The 12,388-nt window shown below is 38.2% G+C and overlaps 1 protein-coding gene across 1 annotated transcript in view; it reads left to right on the forward strand.

Moving 5' to 3' along the window:
- LOC150079281 (zinc finger protein castor homolog 1-like) overlaps positions 1-12,388 on the forward strand; it is a 448,513-nt gene that overhangs the window by 191,920 nt on the left and 244,205 nt on the right. The window contains exon 4 of the mRNA XM_090383869.1: positions 4,890-5,983. Within this exon, the coding sequence (XP_090239995.1) occupies positions 4,954-5,983 (1,030 nt within the window). The 5' untranslated portion in view covers positions 4,890-4,953. The remainder of the gene's footprint in view (positions 1-4,889; positions 5,984-12,388) is intronic.

Raw genomic sequence — 12,388 nt, forward strand, 5'->3', positions numbered from 1 at the left:
CACACGGGTGTGCTGATGATTTGTTAACAAGGGGCTCGTGCTCAAAAAGCATTTCAACTAAGGGTCACCTCCAATTTAAATAATTTATTAAATTTTATCAAAATGCTATTAACAAGGGGCTCGGATAATCCCAAAAAAATTGAAAAGGAGCTGGCGCGTGAACCGCCAAGCTCCAGCACACTACTAGTTATATGGAAAAATATCCGGAAAATTACCTGTGGTTAAAATATGCTGCAACGATGTTTTTAATTTGTAGCAGATAATTTAATGCAAATTTTAAGTCATTATCTAAATACATTAAAAAAAAACCCTTTAAACTTTTAGACAGTAATCAATTAGACAATAATTAATCATTTTGAACCTCTTTAACAGAGATTAATTACTAAATCCCAGTAATTAATCTCAATTAAAGGGGTTCATAGAGATTAATTGATTATTGAAGTTCGGCCAGGCGCAAAATTTACCACATTAAGCACGTGATACGCTGTATTTTTTAGGCTGGTTTTACAATCTGAAAATGGAGGTTGCAGTGGATTACCCTGAAATTTTTCAAAATGCCATAATGTGGCACTTGATATATACAGTATGCCCAAGGACGATTTTATCGAAATCAGTGGGTAGTTGCTCTACGGCCTCTTAGTTGCGGTAGTTCCAGAACATTACTTACTTGATGGTCCAGGACCTACATATTATTGGACTAAAAATGAGTCAGGACCCCTAAACTGACATTAATTACTCCCCATTTTAGGCACAAATGTCCACGAACTATTATGTCAGCACATCTGTCATCAAAATAGGAAAATTTGTCGAGTTATTCTAAATTATGAAAGTGAAGTGGCCAAAAATTTAGATTCTACTCAATTGATAATCCATGATCAGATAATTTTCATGCATAAACTGAAAAATTAACAAAGCTATGCGACAAATTTCATCATACAAGGACGAAGAATATCAGCAGTTGGATGTTGCAGAACAGTTAGAATCTCACTCTTTTCTGATAATCACGAAGCCTTTTCAAAGCGGTTGAGTGCGTTACAAAAGCGTGTGGGTAGTTATCCTTCCATCAGAGGCCAAAGCCGAATTTACCGAGGCACAATGGAGCAGCTACTGCAGGCCTCAAAATAGCGGGGGCTCCCCAGATCAACAAAATTACTGTTGGTCCGAGGTCCTCACAACCTTTGTTCCTCTTAAAAATATTCGCCATTTCCATTGAGTGTCGAACATCATACTGATGGGGGGGGGGGGGATGTTCACAATGTGTTACCATAAATTAAAAATACACAGAACTAAGCACGTTGTAGTCAATAAAGGAGCCTGCAGAAGAAGGATTGCAGTTTTAGATTTGCTCATAAAGGGATCATCAGAAGTAGGATGTCAAGAAGCACTGATTTCAGGTAAAAAGAACATAGAATATTCCGGTTTGTGCTTTCTTATCACACTAAACCTCAACTTTTCCAATCGTCGTCAGGCTTACACATTATTTGAAATTTGTGACCTCGCCTGTATATGTACAGGTTTCTACTTCATCGCCAAATGTATCATGGAAGTTAAAGGCGGGGATATTTTCCTTTGAATTCGTATTTACCACCTCTAGGAGGGGCCACGCCCAAAATCTGATTACAAAACTTGAAGGAAGTAAAAAGCAGATAAACCTTTCTGTAAAATAATTCCTTTAGCATAATGGCATTGCTTTACTCTTTCACCAAAGCATTAATCGATGCAATCTCAACATAAATAGTTTCGTTAATTATCAATCACTTGGAATAAATTAACTAAACGTGTCACTTCGACACTGCTAATGGGCACACATACGAATTCTGCGCATCATATGATTGGTGGTACTCGCTCCTTGCACAATTTCTTTCAAGTTACATCCCATCTCTGTCAGTTTACGGTGTCAGTTTGTGCCATCTACGTAGGTTTGGCCTCCGTTCTTCTGTTCCTTGGCAGTTAAAGAGAGCTGTGGTATTCTGAATTCTCCCAGTTTTTTCTTCTTCTTTTTTTCTTCCAGATATTGGCAAGTAAAAACCAGTAATTAGAAGGTAGATTTCATTTGTTTCCTCAATAAATTTTTCTCCCAACTAGTTCAAACCTTGGCACCTTTTCATTGCTATTATTTCGAAGTAATCATACGCTACATTATCTTATTTTGACCTTGTATTATGATCAAATCTCTGCTGATTAAATCGCTGACATTTCAGACTGTTAATCTCTATTAATTAAGACCTCTGTACTTACTAGATTCCAGATGCTGAATGTCCATTTTCATCTTTTAGAAGCATCAGGAAAGAATTGTTAAAAAAAATTGTAACTTTCACATCTGTTGTATTCAGTCCTATAAAGTGGATCTCTTTTATAAATATTTGATAGCCAACCTCAACGTCTTTGAGACCAATATTGTTTGAGTCTGATCTCAGAGACAATGTTAAGAAATAGAGCGATCTTTGAGAACATAATACTGTTTATTAGATAGAGATGTCTAATGAACAGTGTAATAAATATTATTCTAACTTCAGTATTTAGAATATTTAAGCTTTCTTATAATCGACACTTGTCACATATCATGTACAAGCATGGATTATCAATTGCAGATATTCAAATTGGCGTTCTGGTTAACAACTTACATTCTGATAAATTAACAAATAGCAAAATCAAAAAAAATAAAATGAAGTTCTGTTTATACTCCGGCACGACCACATAGGTCAGGAGTGTAAAACGAATCCTTTTGACAAGAATACAATCATTAACATATTGAGCGACTTCAGTAACCGAGGGCTAGAACACGTTCACTCAAACGCATGTGCTACTGCACTCTTTCGTGTGACCACTCGGGTACATCAGACATCTTTTAAAAATATCATAATGATTCCTGTTCTGTTTAACTTCAGAATTACGACAGTCCTATTCTGCACCTGGATAACTTAAACGAGGCCTTCCACTGGGCGATTGTAACGTGTACCAGCTCTGAGACCTGATTTAATGATTCACTTCGCGATGATGAATCAACAAATTTCTCCTTTAATGTTATTAGGAGGATCGTTATTCTAGAATGAAGTGGCGCTCTTTGGCATGGCCCAGTTAAAATTACCACTTGTTCTTTTATAGGTTTTGAAAACCTTTTAGTGGAATTTGATTGAAAAACTGCAACTTGTGATTAGATATGTTGTGCTAGTCTCCTACCCCTTCTGATTCATTGGGCTTATTGTATCATTCCATACAAATCTGGAGTTAATTTTCAAAGAGGGTCAATTGAGATTTGAGTTAAATTCCAGAAAGGTTTATCTCACGATATTTCTAAATGAAAAAGTGTATGATAAACTTACTTTTTAAAGAAAAAAGTTTATCATACACTTTAAAAAATAAGAATTTGTATGAGCTTTTTTCACAATGTGGCCGAGTTAGCCGGTTTCTGGCGAGGGTTGTTTTTTTTTTTTTAACTCGATTTTTTCCTTCAAGCAGAAAACCGACACAAGAATACGCGCAGTTACAGACACAACTTTGCCAACATCTCTTAACCTTAGCTGTTTTGTAGTTAGCATATGCTAACTTCGTTATAAGATATGAAGATTGTCTGAAATTTTAAGATTTAGAATTTTATCGAAATTTTTCCTTGACACAATTTACAGACCCAATACAGTGGTGATTTTCAACCAGGTGAAATACTAGCTTGGTTTTGCACCATTCCATAATTTTGATCATTGTATTTAATTGCAGGAAGCTTCACTGAGCTCGGTTAAATTGGAAAGACATTAGTACATAATTTCCATTAAGTTGAATTTAAAAATAAACTCAGAAAGATGAACGGAATTGCAATTTATTATCAGAATAATTAACAAATAATAGTTTATAAATAATGTTGGAAATGTCCTCCGTTGTTAGCAATACGAAAATGCTTCGTGGATTGGTCTCATAAAGTTTCTGTTGGAGAACTAAATGGGCAAGTTCCTCGTGATATGATTCTAACCCCAGAAACTTCTTGCAATATTTCAGACTTCATTTCCAAATAAGGTTCCACTTTGCTCGATGGCATACTACACAACGTATTGATGTGTGCAACTTTAAACATGGATTGTGACAAACTAAACACTTAAAATGCAATTATTGATGAACATCTGCTAGCGCCTTCGCACATTACTTGGAAGCGTTGTACTTAATACAAATAACGCGGGTTGAGTTTTCAAATGAACACCTTGTATAAAAGAGCCCACAGCTATCTTAATTATTATGTTCAGAAATTCTAACAAAATGAAAGATAAATTATAATAAACTGTTCCACGATGTCATTATAGATCTTCAGCAAAGCACTTTTTTTACTAATACCTTGAACGTGAAGCGAACGTGGTAAATTATTTAAATATGGAAGACACCAACAAGAAGATACCACTTCCATACCAAGTAAGCAGAACGTATGGAGAGACAGAGGAGAGCAGAAACCGGCCGCAGTCGTATTAAATTGAGTAATGCCATTTAAGTCGGTCAGCTGAACCCTCAAGCCAGTAAGTATTCGGTTATTGGAGGTGCATTTACTTACCAAAGATGCTTGACATCTGCTGTATGATTGCAAAAACTACGCTCTGCTCGGTGGTCAGATCTTTACACACGACTGAAACGCTGCCTTGAAGAATGCTTCCCCGCATTACTTCTGTGTAATGTATTTGTAATGAGGGAAACGTATTCAAGGTTGCTGCACAGGACAGGATAAACTCACGCGGCAACATAACTGAGCTTCTCGTTAGACGCAGTCACATGCAGGTTTCGCGGTGCACCAATAAAACGGTCGCTAATCCAAAGTAATGATAGAATTAAGTAGCCAATACTTGTTTTTAATTGTACGTTTCTTTTTAACTTGTCACCGAACGATTGTCTGAATTTTCACCTTCTCCCACCAGATGGCTTCATAGTGACCAGCCCGATGCCCTGTCCTTGTGACCACAAGCCGGTAGCAACAGGAGCATGACCTCCGTGACCGGGACTCATCTACGGAGCGCCTTTCCCTCGAGCCTGTTGGGTGCCATGGTGAGCGGTGGACACACGTCGCAAGCACCGGAAGGGGGGGACGAACGGGAACCCACGGTAAACGGGGCGACGGACGACACCGGCGGAACCGGCTCCGTTGCTGAAATGAGAAGATGTCTTGCCACGGCAGTGCCGAGATCGCACTGCTCGCAGGTGCTTGGCAGAGGAACGTATCTTACGAACCGCGTGCCCATCGCCAGTGCCCATGGTTTGGAGGAGCGAGATATGGATGGAGAAGCGACCACACTTCCGGAGCAAAGACGGAACAAGAGGAAAAATTTCAGGCCTCGGAACATCGTCTACCAGTACCCAGAGAGCGACGGGGAGAATGACCTCTATCCCGACTACGGTGGACTGTCCGAGGAAAACAGCAGTTTGCACGGAGACTTCGCGCAGCAGCAGAGCCCTCGTTCCGACGAGCTGTCTCCCAACTCCAGTCCTAGCCGCAACGCCGAGGTACTAACTGGGTCCCAAGGTCACCCGCTGTCACTGTTCGAACATGGATCGGAACAGCCCCTGGACTTGAGTGATAGCACCGTGGGCTGTTGGAGAATATCGCCCAGCAACCTGCAAAAGGCTGATCCAGTCAACCTCAGCAGGAGGTCAGGTGACGAAGAAGAAGACGAGGACGACGACGAGGAGGAGGAGGAAGACGAAGAAAACGAGAGTGACGGAGGTGCGGTGATGGATTTATCCAAGGGAAGAAAGGAGGTGTCCGTGAACCGGCTGAAATCTGACTTTTGTGAAGGTGTGATCGCTAGCAGGGGTGCTGGCTCATCGTCCTGTCCGCCCGAACTGTTTGCTGCTTCGCCGGCCGTGCCTGTAGTTTCCAAGGATTCTCCCGCTGACGCCTCGGTGCTAAAGGACTACGCCGAATCCACCATGAGGGAATTGTTAGGAATGTACGGATTGAAGGACATGGCAGAATCCATTACGAAGCACGTGCCTCTTCACCAGTTCTCCTCAGGTAAGTTTTGATAAATCGCATGGAAATTCCTCTATAATGTGTGCCTTCCCTTATGGTTAATTCACTTCTTGAGAAAAGTTTAATTCATACCATATTTCGTTTAATGACCAAATACAGTATGTACACACTCTAAAATTTCATAAAAAGTGAATTTATGTATTTTATTTTTCATTTAACAGATCCTCGAATTTTAAAATGATTTTTATGCGTGTTCACACCGTTCAAGTGGATACGTTTACAAATAATCAATTTTAAGTTTATTTTTCTCGAAGTTTGTGCAGACAGAGATAATGGCGCAGCAGCTCTTGAGTTGATACTGTCTATTACCCAAACCACAATATTTTTATAGTTTTATATTTATGCATATCATAACCACCTCTCGAAATTCTCAAACTTCAACCAAAAATTAACTTAATGGTGCGGTATAAAAGCTTCTTAATTTAATTAAATGTTTAATAATTTCATTTAAGTTTATTTTTCGAATATTAATTAAAATGGTGGAATTTCCTTGATAATCAATTTCCAAATGAGCTTGATATTGAAATTTGACTGAGATTATAAGATAAACCTGAACACAGGTAATAAATTTATAATCTGATGATCAACGTATGTTTTTAAAATCACATAAATATTAGAAGTAAAGAATGGGTTAAACTTTGAAGATTAAATAAGTTTATTATTTACATGGAATTAATTTTTGTCATGGGAGAAAAGGATTCAATTCAAATAAAAATTCCTTATAATACAAAGATGCAATTTGTCTTAAAATATAAATTATATTGTAAAGATAAAAGAAATCTGTGAATTAGAATTGAAGCGATGCTCTATAAAATTTAATATTAAAATTTTGTGAGGGCCCATCGATATTTTTGGAGATCTTGAACTTTCTTATTAACAGGTGCCATAGCCGAGTGGTGAAACACGAGGGTACAGTAGTGCACTCGTTTCAGTCAACCGTGGTTCTATCTCACGTGATTCATAAATACGGTCCTGTGCTCTCGCGTTTCACCACTCGGCTATGAACCTGGAATTCTTATACGCATGCTAAAAAATACAATAACTAAAAGTAAAAATAATTCATCTTCTTTATCGGGAAATAGTGACTGGCCAATTTCGCTTCGAACTTTACCAAACTCCATCTCCGACCATCTTCATAGGTAATTCATTCGAATCAGCGATAACACACTGCCCCGAGGTAATCTTTGAGATCCAGCCTTCTGTTACCTCCCCTAAGATTTTATTTTTCTCCCCGTTTCTTGTCTCTCCTGGTAGCGAAGATATCTTTCCCTCATTCATTCTACCGAACTCCTTCGGGACCTTATACGCCTAATTAGGGCCTCTCCCTTCTCTAAGATATCTAATTGCTAAGCTTTGAAATCCCCATCTTTTAAGTCGTTCTTTAATGTACATCGATTTTCACTGCTCGCCCATACAGAAATCCACTCTCAATGACTATAACTCTTTGGTTACCATCCTGGAATGCTGCATTTCTGTCAGCTTTTGAAATTCATTATCAATTTATTAGCAAAAATTGATTTTTTTCAGCAATCCCATTCTGCTCTGTGAATGATCTGAAGTAGCAATTCGATGTTCTTTAGATCTCCACTTGCTACTCTTATTTTCCTCAGTGATTCATTAAGTTATGGCTTCCTTCTTCATCCCTAACAACGGTTACAGATGCTACTGTGCCATCAGTGCAAGAGACGCCATGCTTCTATATGGACACCGTGTTTCTAAATGTCTTCATTTTCTGAAGAACAGAGTGGCCCAACCGTTTGATATCAAAAAGTGAATATCGATCCAACAAAGGCATTTCAAGAGTCAAAAGGCTGGATTTGTGTAGTTTCAGTATATGAAGAGTTGGTATCCCTATAAAAAGGACTATAAAATCAGAATTTCTTGTTATCATAAAGTTTATTTTTAATTACCTTTTCCGTTGTAATCCATAATAAATCTTTGTCATCGGGATATCTTATTCGACAGACTAGGCAGTCTTTCTCTTTTTCCTCCACACTTCGAACCAGAATTTCACTAATGAACTTCTAAAAATTTTCAGACATATCCCGAGAAAGAGTTTGCGGTAATTCGCGGGTTAGCTGTTACATCACTTGTCATTTTCGAAATCTTAGATTATTAACGACACGCTACCTGACAGCACAAGTGTCAGGTATAGAACGGTGGAAAAATGCATCTATTTTGTAGTTTGAACACGCACGCCAGTAGGCAAACACGCGTACAAGGGTGATAATGGGGAGGGAGGGAATTCTTAATGACGATTAGTAGAGTTATCAAGGTCCCCTCCACGCACCGAACGCTAAAGGTCTCGCTGCTAATGTTCGGAATATTGATTTAGAGACAAAAATCACATTCCAAGTTCCTCAATCAGTTCTAAGGGCAAGATTTATGTCAAGCACTCAATGCCATCTGTCTGTCGAACTACTTTTTATTTTCGCTGTTTTTTCACACTTATGTGATCCCTTAAGTAAGAATGTTTCTAACGTACACTCTGGTTGTTGTTTTTTTTTTAATTCACAACCACATGAGTACGAACTTCCCATTAAAAAATTATATCTATCCGAAGTGGCAAAGAACCCATGTGTTGATAAGGTCTCGCTCTTTGAGGCCCTAATAACGAAACTACCCATCAGATACCTAAATGTTCAGTCCAGATTGGGTTTAATTAACCTCGTGATCCTGTTAGCCATCTTGATAGCGGCTACAAAGACGCCAAATAAATGGAAAGAAGAAAGTCTCTGAGGTTACAGTTGCCTCTACAACAAACATCCGAAAAGGTATTAAGCTCTGTTTTACAGCACTAATAATTACCCCTTTAATGAAGTGTCAGGACCGTTTTTTATTTGGAAGATGGATTAAGAGCGAGTTGGTAGGAAAAAATATTCTTCCGCGTTCGTTGAATAATAGTATCGTATCTCCATGTTGCTGATTACAGCACACGTTCGAGTCTGACAGGATCATAGCCACCCGAGGGCGCTGTCATAGGTGCCAGCTGGACGGAGTTATTATTTAATTTTTTTAGTTTTTTTTTTTTTTTTTTTTTTTGTTTTTTTGAAGGTATGGAATTCTTCAGACTACGAAGTAAAATCTGAAAGCTCTTCAAGCTTTAAAATAAAACAATTCTTGTCTACTGACCGGCTGAATAAGTTTGTACTGCCAATTATGGCACATTGATTGTGCATTTGGTTTACTTCTGACGGATGTCTTAAGTTTTGGCACGCGCGCGCGGGTACACACACTTCGTATAATGGCCAATTCAGTCTCGATTACCATTATTTTTGTTTGTTTGACCATTATTGAATTCGGTGGTGCTCTGGATTAGCTACTATTTATGATAACAGGACATCGGTACAATCATTTATAACAATATTTACAATAGCGAATGGTTTTTATAAACTAAAAGAAAGAAAAAAGAAAACAGTATGCTGTGATTTCTATGTACTAATTATCTCTGGATCTCCTCCTCCAGTCGCTAATCGCTATTCAAACGTCCCTATAAATACAGAATTTCGTGTCCATAAACACGCCATTGCAAAGCAACAACAGTGCCTATCGAAGAGAAAGAACAAGTCCCACAAATTGACTCGCAAATAATTCCCCGAATGCCAGACGCGACTCACTTACACGCGCACATATAGAGCACGCAAGCAGACATGCACCACGAGACACACCATTGTTGGGGACGCAAGATAAATATTCCATTCAGCTGTCCAAGATATGGAGGGTAGTTTAAATGTCAATCGTAGTGACCTGTTTCTCTTTCCTCCCATTGCTCGTGCTTCCCTCGCTAAAATAACGCTAAGTTTAGCTCGTGCATGCACGGCCGATTACGAGAGGATTCCGAGCAGTCGTGACCGCCCGAGGACAAGAGGTATTCATAGAGGAGCAGATAGGTTAAGATTGGCTTCTTACTGAAGAGGACGATAATGTACCATACACAGTTCTTGCGCAGGCAGTTGGTAAATTAGTAAAATACGGTTGGGCTCGAAAAGGGTTCCTTACGAGAGGACTTAATCATCCCTACTTATCTGCACTTAAGCTGTGTTCGCTGGCAGCTGCTGCTCTAACAGATGTCTACTGGGTAGTGATACACTGAACACAGCGAATGCATTTTCAGAGGGAAGGAAGAGTTGCCAAGTGGGAAATTACGAATAAATTATATTTAACCTCAGAGTATGAATTTCAAGCGTGTGGTGGTTATCCATTTAGCACCAAAAACAAAACGGGAGAAGAGAATTAATTTCAGGTGGGGTTGAAGCCTTCTGCGGTGGTTCACGCCGAAATACCCCAACAAGGAACCCAAAATAATTACGTACCAACATCGAAAAGAATTCACGGTTGTGTGGAACATAAAGTAGCCAAAGCCCCACCCTCATAAATAACCGGAACTTTTTTTTATGGATCATAGATCGCAAAATTTACGGAGGGGAGGTTGACGCCAGTATCAAGATATAGCTGTATACTGCACCCGTCTTTCTTATGTGCTGTGTTGCAGCCCTTCTTCTGAGTTATGTGACAACCCTTTGATTGCATGCTTCAGGGAAATTTTTACTCTGCTTGAAGGCTTTTTATGTCGGATTCAGTTACGGTGGTAAGTTAATAAATACACCCTAAACTTGTTTCCGTGATTTCTTGTAGTAGCGTGTTTCCGCTGTTTGTACATCTGCTGTCATGGTGCTCTGCACACCCAGTACAAATAGGGCCCATAAGAGAATATCTATAAGAATGTCCATATCCTTATTCCTTAAGTGCTCTTCAAACACCTTGAGACAGTTTTTTTAATATTATTTTATTAGTAAGTTAATAAGGCAAGAAAGATGTAAAGAAGATAAGATTTAAACCCAAATATATATTTTTTTATAACAGCTAAACGGTATTATGGCAAGTTATCAACAGTAATCAGTGAATACAGGAGGCAGTCGCGTATGGCTGAAAGGGAATAAATGTTCTGTTTGAAATAATGAGCCACTGAAGCCTAAATCAAGAAACTGTAAGATTAAGCGTGGATCTAGATGGATTAAGCTGACAATACACGCATAATAAATATCGAATCAAAGAATTTGTTGCAAAGACAAATACATCATTATGTACACCAGGTTGATAACACTTTAACTGTGAATTTTCACGAAAGCACAGTCACAGAAAAATTAGTAGGAATCCTCACATAAGAAAACGAAATGAGGGTTCATTACCCTTTTTGAAATCTCACGATCATAAAAGACAAACATATTTCAGGCAAAAATGATCGTTAATAAAATCAAATTCAGTTTAAAATCCTTTCTCTATTTTCATTGAAGTCATATTGTAACCCAGAACTCAAAGTCCTTCAAATAGTTTCCGCAAAATATCTCAAAGCAGAATTAAGCGATGGTATTTGCATAAAGGATTTACTTAATATTTCATTAGCTAACCCAGTAAAGTTTTGTGTAGCAATGAAAAGTATCAGAGTAGGAATTACTCTTTTAACTCCAGACTTATGGATAAAATAACCCATACACAACTCATTAAAAGTCATCCACAAAAATTGTAAAAATGAATTCGAAATGCATCCTTCAGCATTACCTTCTCTTCATCTTCACATAACGAAATACAGTTGTGTTCTTTACGTGCATTACGTTGTCAAAACAATCTGGATAGAAGCATGCTTGTTTATCTCGCAATTCAAATGACACAGGATTGCTACATATTTCCCCTCCTTCAAAAAGATTCACAATTTAAAATTACAGTTATTATTCAGAATAAACTAGATAACCCATCATCTTGAGAGAACTGAAAATGACACAAAAAGTATTGCATCAATGGCAGACAATCACTTATATCTCCAGTTTGAAACTTAAGCCTGATGTGGATGTCCAACATCACACCTTTTCTCAAAAATGTTTTTATTTATTTACAAAACACATTGCAGATTGTTTCGACAAATTTTTGACTTGTTATCATTGACAACAACGATCAAACGCGAAGATTTTGGAGTGACTGAATACAAGAGAAACATGATAATCCTGGTATTGTTAGGCTTTCTTGGCCAATAAAAGTGGAAGAGACTGTTTCTTCGGCCTCCATGGAAACTAGATAATGTCAGTGCACCATCACCATCCGAGGTGAACTTTACAAGAAATCCGGAGAAGCATCCATGGGAAACTGATTCCAAAAGAGACTTTAAACCTAATTTGTAGTCAATAATTCTAAAGCAATTTCCTTATTTTCCAGGATGCACTTGTCAGCCTTCATTCTTTTGGCCATACTTGCTTATCTTCTTTACTTACTTATCTTAATGGTTTCAAATGATAGGTTGTATTTTCCTGTTATAGATTCTAAATTGTTGTGAAACTGATACCCCCCTAGCAAGTATACTGTTCCTGGAGCGAAGTGGAGTACTTGATAAAGATA

Source organism: Mastigoproctus giganteus, chromosome 10 (genome assembly GCF_048544385.1).
Source record: "Mastigoproctus giganteus isolate SK-2022 chromosome 10, ASM4854438v1, whole genome shotgun sequence".
Lineage (NCBI taxonomy): Eukaryota > Metazoa > Arthropoda > Arachnida > Uropygi > Thelyphonidae > Mastigoproctus > Mastigoproctus giganteus.